The 8638-nt window shown below is 39.0% G+C and overlaps 1 protein-coding gene across 1 annotated transcript in view; it reads left to right on the top strand.

The window, feature by feature from the left end:
- Window positions 1-459: 459 nt before the first annotated feature.
- The window catches only part of LOC139735657 (exportin-5-like), a 53654-nt gene continuing 45475 nt past the window's right edge, over window positions 460-8638 (top strand). The window contains exons 1-7 of the mRNA XM_071646408.1: window positions 460-555; window positions 3063-3184; window positions 4199-4271; window positions 4790-4927; window positions 5890-6072; window positions 7047-7073; window positions 8415-8600. Of these exons, the coding sequence (XP_071502509.1) occupies window positions 460-555; window positions 3063-3184; window positions 4199-4271; window positions 4790-4927; window positions 5890-6072; window positions 7047-7073; window positions 8415-8600 (825 nt within the window). The remainder of the gene's footprint in view (window positions 556-3062; window positions 3185-4198; window positions 4272-4789; window positions 4928-5889; window positions 6073-7046; window positions 7074-8414; window positions 8601-8638) is intronic.

The following is an 8638-nucleotide window of genomic DNA, read 5'->3' as shown; positions in this document are numbered from 1 at the left end:
ATGAAAACGCAAATATTTACATGTGAATGACGCGCCTCAAACACAACAACAACAACATCCTGTATTCACAACTAGCGGCATTGATTCTCGATTCGCACGGCTACACACACGAGGTGTACTAGCACCTGGGGATAGCGCTGCCAAGCTACTATACCTTTACCGTGACCCTCGACCTCTCTCGACCGTCGGTACACGACGGGTAGTAGCTGTCCGCTCATGCCTCTGCCGTCGCGCCGCGCCGCTAGCGCGCGCTCAATGCGCCATGCGGCTCTCTAGCTCTCTTGTCTCTACAGCATAAGCGAGCCACAGGCTGTATGAGTAGCGCATGCAGTCTCGCCGTTGATTTCACGAAGGCACAATAAAGCGAGTGGATCGTGGAACGAAAATGTCGTAGTATTCGTGTTTATAAGTATTCAGTCATATCCCATCCATCGTTGCCATACGTACACATCTCTGAGGATGGAGATAGAAGAACAAGCCAGGCAGTTGGCTGATGCTGTTAACATCACTCTGGATTCAACAATTAACCAGAAGAGGCGTATGGAAGCTTACCAGGTAATTTTAAATTAGAGAAGGCCATTTATAACGTTAGAAACATTTATTGTTAAATTGTAGATCTGGGCTTCTACTACTATCAGTTAATATAGAAATCAAAAGTTGGTAAATTAAGCCCAGTTATTGACCCCCCCAAAAATGAAACATCCTAAGGGATTGATTTTCTCCTGCTCCTGACATTCTTCAATTCTCTACTAGCATTGTTAGGTCTACTACATTAAAAATGTCTAATTTAGTAATTATTCTAAACAAAGAATCCTGCAAATGCATTACCAGGTATAGACAATAATACAACAAGGCGTAGATTTTTTTTTTTTTACTTTAGTATACAGGGGGAGGGGCGGGGGGCGGGGGGATAGCGAATCATGGACATGGTGTTTGTAACATTTTATCCTGATCATTTATTGAAATTATTGATTTGACAGGTAATGAATGGGTTGTAGACTCTCGGTTGTATGACTGTTTGATATGAGTGAATATGAGTATGATATTCAAGGCTTTATGATGAGGAATGAGGTGCCCTACCATTTCCACACAGGCCAATCGGCAATAAAAGCCTAGCTAGTCCTCACTGAGCCAGGCCAGCATTGCGTAAGCGTGAGCCTACGCCGAGATGGTGACAGAACCCTGTATACATCAGCATGGATCTGCACATATTGAGAGCTTGGGCTATTATTAACTGCACTAGCGACCCCAACTCGTACCGAGTCGGGGTCGCATTGCAGCCCTATGGCTATTGATGTACCACCTGATATGACTTAGTATTTTGGTGACCAGAGACCAAAATGCAGGGTTTTACACTGAAATTCATAGCCATACTTACAATCAGAGGCGCTGAAATCAATTTACAATATGATCTGTTTTAAGAGCCCAGTGAAAGATTTTATACGAGGTTTTAGTCCTTCCGCACTTCGTATCGTTGTACAACTTACACAGCGCATGCGCTAACAGCCTTGCTGTCGATTGGGTATGGATAAAACGTAGCACATGTTATAATACACAATGTATGCGTGTGGAAAAAAAAAACAGACGGCTAGCTAAGAACTGAAATGAATATTCATTCGCGCATGGGCAGATCATCAGATCTCAAAGATGATGACGATTAATCTTGTTTTCGGAGGTAATGGTGAGGGATTAGTCGCCTATATTCAACAATATGGTATTACAGCATGTGGCTTTTCGTTGCTAATCCGAGTGTCTTTTTGAACGATGAGTTGTTTACAGAATTGCAAACATCGCAGTGCACTTGATTACTTCACTAAATTGCATACAAGTCGTTGGGGCGCTGTTAGTGGTTTACAGCACCCTGTGCCGGGGTTAGGGCTATTATCAGTAAAGTCTAGATGTCACCGCATGACTTCCTTGTGTCGTCACTGCACATTAGCAATGATTAATGATTTTAAAGGGTTGCCAACTCTCACACATGTATAGAGCATGTGACTTGCACGTTTTACCTAATTGAGCAAGTCTTATTTATGTTTATTAAAAAAGAAAAACTGAAAAAAACCCCCTGAGAAATCAAAACGGCCATTGTTATTGGCACTGGAAGTAACAACAAATCTCTCGCTAGTGCACATCCTTTTTGAGATCCTATATTAATCAGATGACAAACTGCAAAATATGGAAATATTAATGATGCAGCTCGAATTGAAGAACCTTCGAATAAGTTTTTGAACTGCTCAACATGAAAATATTGCTGTTTACAGTAGGGCCTACATACCAGGTACTTCATAAAACTGAAAGATGTGCTTGATATGTCAGTTTCTAGCAATACTTCAGGACAAGCAAATCAGAAAAAATAAAATGAGAATGTGGTACTAAGATATAATGTTTGCTGGCTTATAGGACAGTCAAGGTGGAATATTTTTATTTTTAGAAATTACAATTGTATATGGCAATGAATGTTACTAAACTTGCAGGATACATAATAACCCAGGGCTATTATTATTATTGATATTATTACTGTTATTATTGTTATTATTATTATTCTTAATATTATTATTATTATTATTATTATTATTATTATTATTATTATTATCATCATCATCATCATCATCATCATCATTATTATTATTATTATTGTTAAATATTATCATCATCATCATTAATTGTGGAATATGCACAGGAATTATCTCAGAAATCTATGAATCTATCAACAAATGAAGTTCACTGAAATTAGCCAGGACTGGAGGGTGAAGCATTAGATGATTTCTAATATTTTTTTTTTTTCTGTGCAGTTGGCACTGTTAGTGTAAATGTGATTTTAGGGAATATCTTGATAATATCGGGGCCACAGAACTGGAGGGGGAGGGGTGAGCATTTGACCCTTGTTTGGCAGTAATGGTGCCCCCCCCCCCCCCCCCCACACACACACACACACAAACTACTGAAGGTACCCCAGACCCCGTGAAATAGTTGTGAATTGATACTCCTTGTATGGAAATTCATATTGTCAGGCTGCTTTGGTTCCATGGATCGTAATGAAGTGTTTTCTCCTCCTGTTTCAGATATGTGAGACTTTCAAGGAGAAGTCGCCTCACTGTGTGGCTTGTGGAATGTACCTCAGTGACGCAAAAAATTCACCAGTTATCCGACACTTTGGTTTACAGTTACTGGAACACTTTGTAAGGTTTGTACAGAAAAAAAAAAATGAAGTACAGCGTACAGTATAATTTATTCTTTTGTAGTACAATAAAGTTCTAAAACTGTTGAGGAATGCTGTATTGAATCTGAACAAGACTTTTCCCAAAGTATTTGCTATATTTTACAGGGATGGGATGATCTCAATTTCTTCACTCACTACACTCACACTCACAACTACACTCATGAACAGATTATGTATTACAGACTTACGTGATCGTAATACTGTTCTTGCTCAGTTTTCCGTCTCACTTCTCCAGATTTCTCTATTATCTAGACATAAATGCACAGTCTCTTTGTTTTTTCTTTTCTTGCATTTTTAGTGCAAAGTATACTGTAACTAAATTTATGCAACATAACAATTTACATATTTGCATTAAAAAAGAGTCAGGACATAAATACCAATATTACTATAATACAATGTATCATACCTCCCACAGTGCAGTCATTAGAAGGAAATATGTGTACATGTACAAGTATTAAGCTCATCTGATGGTTTGATCAGTGGGATGGGAGTGAGAGAGACCCTGAGGTATGATTATCCTTCCTTGACAGTTAACTTGGGGAAAAAAAGCAACAAAGACAAACAACAAGGGAAATTTGAATGATATTCATTTCAATTCCATGTCATGTGAATTTCGAAGCATAGAAATAGATATGTGTGTGTGAAACATACAAATATTATAATTTTCAGTGAATTGTCTACAGTATAACTTGTATAGATGTCGAGCACAACTAGCTGGAAAGTGTTGTGCTTTAGCATATCCTGCTTATCCAGCCAGCAGGCAATCAGACTTCTTATTTGGACAATCACCAATCCTGACATTGCAGGATAACTGAGGTTGGACTGTTACATCTAAAAAGAGTGTTTTCTTGTATGCATGAAGGAGTCAGAAATATGCATCATAACATGAGGGTGTGATATAAATTGTGTTTGATCACTTTCAAATATGACTCTTTTTTGCATGTAATCATGTTTGATATGTCTTGTTCGCACCTTTAGATTCAAGTGGAATGATGCTTCACAAAATGAAAAGGTCCAGTTTAAAGAAATTACCCTACAGCTCATCACAAAGGTACAACCATGTATAGTGTAGATAAGTACCGAATGTTCTGTATCATACAAATGTAAAACTCATTTAGTTAATAAAAAGAATCTCAGATTAGCAGTATTTGTTTTAAATCAAAGAATCCACATTTCTATTTCGTACTATTAAGCAATATTAAGCATAAGCAATATGAATTTGGCAATTTGAAAGATGAGATTTTGTTCAAAAATGTACTGAACATTATCAGAATTTTTCATTGTGCAACATTTACTACAAAAAATGAATTGACGAAAGGTTTCTGTAAAAAGACAAGGGACATTGGATATGAAAAAGTAAAGGTACATTGTTGTGAGTCTTGATGCCATGATTATGCCTGACTATGTATCATTTTCAGTTTATATGGCCCCAGAGGACAGTATGGAAATTAACTGAAGGCCATCAAGAAACAGATATTAAGCTTGCACACCTAAGCTTGAGTGTGAGCAATGTATGAATAAGTTGTGAATGGATATAAACTCAGGGTATCTGCTATCTTGACCGTCCAGGGAGCTGGTCATATCCTCGAGACGGCTAACTACATCAAGGAGGGTCAGGTCAAGATTCTTGTGGAAATGGTCAAGCGCGAGTGGCCTCAGCATTGGCCAAGTCTTCTATCTGAGCTGGACCAGATGAGCCAAATTGGAGTAAGAGTAGCTGATAAGAACTCAATGCACAATAATGTCTTCCCACCACTCCCATTGCCCCACCCCCTCAAAAGTAGATTTAGTGTATGATAGAAGATCTCTGGTATTTATTAAAAAAAAATAAAATATATCATTTCATCACTTGTCTGTCTCATGTGACCGCGAATGAAAATCGTAATAGCTCAGCCTCTTCATTGTATGACATCTGAGTACAATGGACTACTGTTATAACAAACTTCTCGGGACCGGCAATTTTCTTTCGTTGTATCAAAATTTCATTTTAAAGGAACAAATAAACAATAAAAAACACAGAATGGATAATGTGGCAGCCTGAATTTTTATTTCATTGTAACCGGAATTTCGTTAAAACCATGTTTTGTATAACAGGAGTGCACTGTAACTCTAAATGAAGTATCACAAACGGGAGGTTCCTTTTCTAGTGATTTGAATTTAGTAGACCAATATGTATGTCAAATCATAGCTTACACTGCTGACTTTTATCCACCCTTAGATGTCGCCATCTAGTGGCATGAAGAAACATTTTGAAGTTTCAGTACAATAGAACAATGATTTTAACATTGACATTTACACTGTGAGTTATAATTGCAAGCCTACTGAACTGATGTCCTTGCAACATTCCCACAATGTCACATAAAAAAAAAAGAGTAATTCTTTTGTAGGAAACATGGTGAGTTTGCAAGTGGGAATTACTGTAGTGATTGCTCTGTATCAGGACAATTACCCTTCCCTGCCTAAGTACCGGTTAGTGATAGGGTTAGAGTACAGATTAGGGTTAGGGTTAGGTTTAGTGTTAGAATTTGGGTTAGCATTAGGATTAGGTTTAGCATTAGGATTAGGGTTATGGTTATGGTCATGGGAAGGGTGTGGGGTAATTATCCAGGTGGTAGTTGTCCTACAACCAACTGATACATGTGTGTCCATGTACTCTCTGTTTCTATCAGGATTCTCAGACAGAGCTGGTGCTCCTCTTCCTCTTGAGACTGGTGGAGGATGTGGTCTCCTTCAGGAACCTCCAGCAGAGGAGGAGGAGGGACCTCTGGCAGGCCCTGACCTCCAACATGGCCGATATCTTCTCTTTCCTCTTTGTGCTCCTGCAGAAATACTGTGAGAAGTACGAGGCCTTGGTGAGTGCTCTGCGTGAAATTCTGGTCAAAAAAGACCGGGGGGGGGGGGGGGGTGTTTCATAAAACTGTTGGTAAAGTTAAGAACAACTTACGAGCGACTGGTGATCAGTTGCGATGTGCTATACTTACTAGAATTTCAATAATTCACCACAAGAACTGATCACCAGTCGCTCGTTAGTTGTTCGTAACTTTACGAACAACTTTATGAAACAGGGCCCTGGTAGTGTGGGGATACCATGGAGTGAGAAGGCCAGCCCGGCTCTTGATATTTTGGAGAATTCCTGTAACAAATTGTATGCAGCTTTGTCACCCATCTCTGTGTAATAAGGTACACACTCAAAGCCAATGAAGAATTTTGACTTGAGCCAACTGTTACCGATGAGTGTACACTTCTATGCACATATTCACTGATAAGTGCTAGGGAGGGGGGTTTAGTTAGGCATATTTTAGTTCAATTTGTTTTCCATGTTTCTCTGGTTTCATTTGTGTGTTTGTTTGTGTGTGTGTGTGTGTGTGTGTTTTCATCTGTTTCAAGAATTTTATCTGCATACGAAAACAATCAGGAATAATGTCATAATATTAAGATAGTCTGCCACTGTTGAGATGGGTGTAATACTTTGACTTTATGTCTGACAGAAATAACTTGCCAGAGTTTGAAGAAGAAAATGTTCAATAAGTTATAAAAATATTTAGTGTAAGTAGGCAAATCTTGCAAAGCCAAATGGTCAAATTATTGTAAAGTCATGCATGTACACGTCTATAAGTGCCGCAGGTTATGCAAAGATGCCAACTGTCCGTTGCTTTGTGCAGTATTTATACCGGTTTTGGCAAAGATACTGCAGGAGTCATGGAAATAGTGTTTTCTAAAAAAACCAAAAAAATGCCCTTTCAGCACTCAGAATATTGCAATGCTGTTTACAAGGTTGGCATCCCTGGTTTTGAATCATTGTTTTAATTTCTATGTATTCATGCAGATGGTATCGCAGCCACAGAGTACAGAGGTAAGTCCTCGTGATATCCTATCATTCTGAAAGGCTAGATTATGACAATGCTCTACATGGCTGAGAATGTGAGATGATTGACATGATCAATAGAAGATTGGGCACATCTCTGAGTATAAGATTTAAGCACTATGTTTTTGTGTCTGCAGACAAAATTATCCCTACATATGCAGTGAAAATTTTGAATTGTACAGTACTCTCCGCGTAATCAGGTATCGCTTAAATGGGTACTCCGTTTGATTAGGTAGTAATGTCAAAATCTGTTCCAATGCACATTAAAATTACCTGATAATCGGGCTGTCTCTCTGCATAAATGGCTAAATGATTTTCTTTCAATCTAATTTCTACCCACATTTTATCGCAGATATAACACTTTAAGAAATCATGAATGTCAAATTTTCCACGGCTAATCGCATTCTCTGCTTAACTTGCAAGAGGACCGATCATTTGAGGAGTGATGAAACATGAAAACACATGTACCAGTACCGACTTGCCACACGTAAACGAACATTACACATGTAGCTGGCACTCGCAATTGCATAGACAGACAGGAGTTGAACTCACTTGCACTCCTCCCTTGCTCCGCAACAACATTCACAATACGAGAAGTTTGCAACGAAAATCGGGCCATGCACCAGCTCCATAATTTTGCTTTTCCCCAGTCACTTCTCGAAAAGTAACCCAACGTTCTACGTGACTATAGTGCACGCAAAGAGAAGTGTTCATTTCGGAAAACGCCTGCGTGTTAATGAGGAGTCTATAGTCAAACGACAAAGTTTTCTGAAGACATTTTTGGCCATAAAAAGAGTAAATTATTGCTCGTGACTGAGCAAGTGTAAGGTATGTATAATGTGCTGTGCAAGCTCGCGTGTTAAGCATACAGTGTAGGTGTTTGGTGCAGTGTACAATGCATGTACATACACATTGTGTGTGTCAACTGTGAATGAGACGTGTTCTTCTGTTAATCGGATACAAAACGCTCTGCCCGAGCCTACCCGATTATGCGGAGAGTACTGTACCTGTGTTGTATTATAGATGTTTGCAGTTGATATAATAGTTATGCTGAAGCATGAAGTGATCCATAACTTCCCATTTCAAACAAAGTGTTGGATGTAAATCAAGTGGGTCATTTATGCATTTGTTACATACATTGAGCAAATCATAAAGAGTTACATTTTGTATAGTTCAGTATCCTTGTGTTGTATCTTCTGTATTATTTTCTTGGACCATGCATCAGGTTTGAGAAACATCTGTTTGCTTTGTTTGTTTGCTTTTTTTCCTCTTTCTTTGTAGCTGTTTTAAAGGTTTCATCATTTCCTTTATCTCTCAAATCACGAGCAGGCTATGTCGGCATGCAAAGTGACCCAGACAGTGCTGCTGACCCTGTGTGGCTTTGTGGAGTGGGTGGGGTCGGAGCATCTGTTCATGAGAGACAACGCCCTCATCGTTGTGCTGTACGGTCTCCTGAGGAAGGATGACCTGAAGATGCTGGCTGCAGAGTGCCTTCAGCTCATCGTCAATAGAAAGGTATGCCGCTGAGTGACTGAGATGCTCTGTGTAGTCGG

This window comes from Diadema antillarum, unplaced genomic scaffold, assembly GCF_040938485.1.
Source record: "Diadema antillarum isolate AM-2024a unplaced genomic scaffold, OU_Dant_1.0 seq00000590_RagTag, whole genome shotgun sequence".
Taxonomy (NCBI): Eukaryota; Metazoa; Echinodermata; class Echinoidea; order Diadematoida; family Diadematidae; genus Diadema; species Diadema antillarum.
This window is presented reverse-complemented; position numbering and strand designations above follow the sequence as displayed.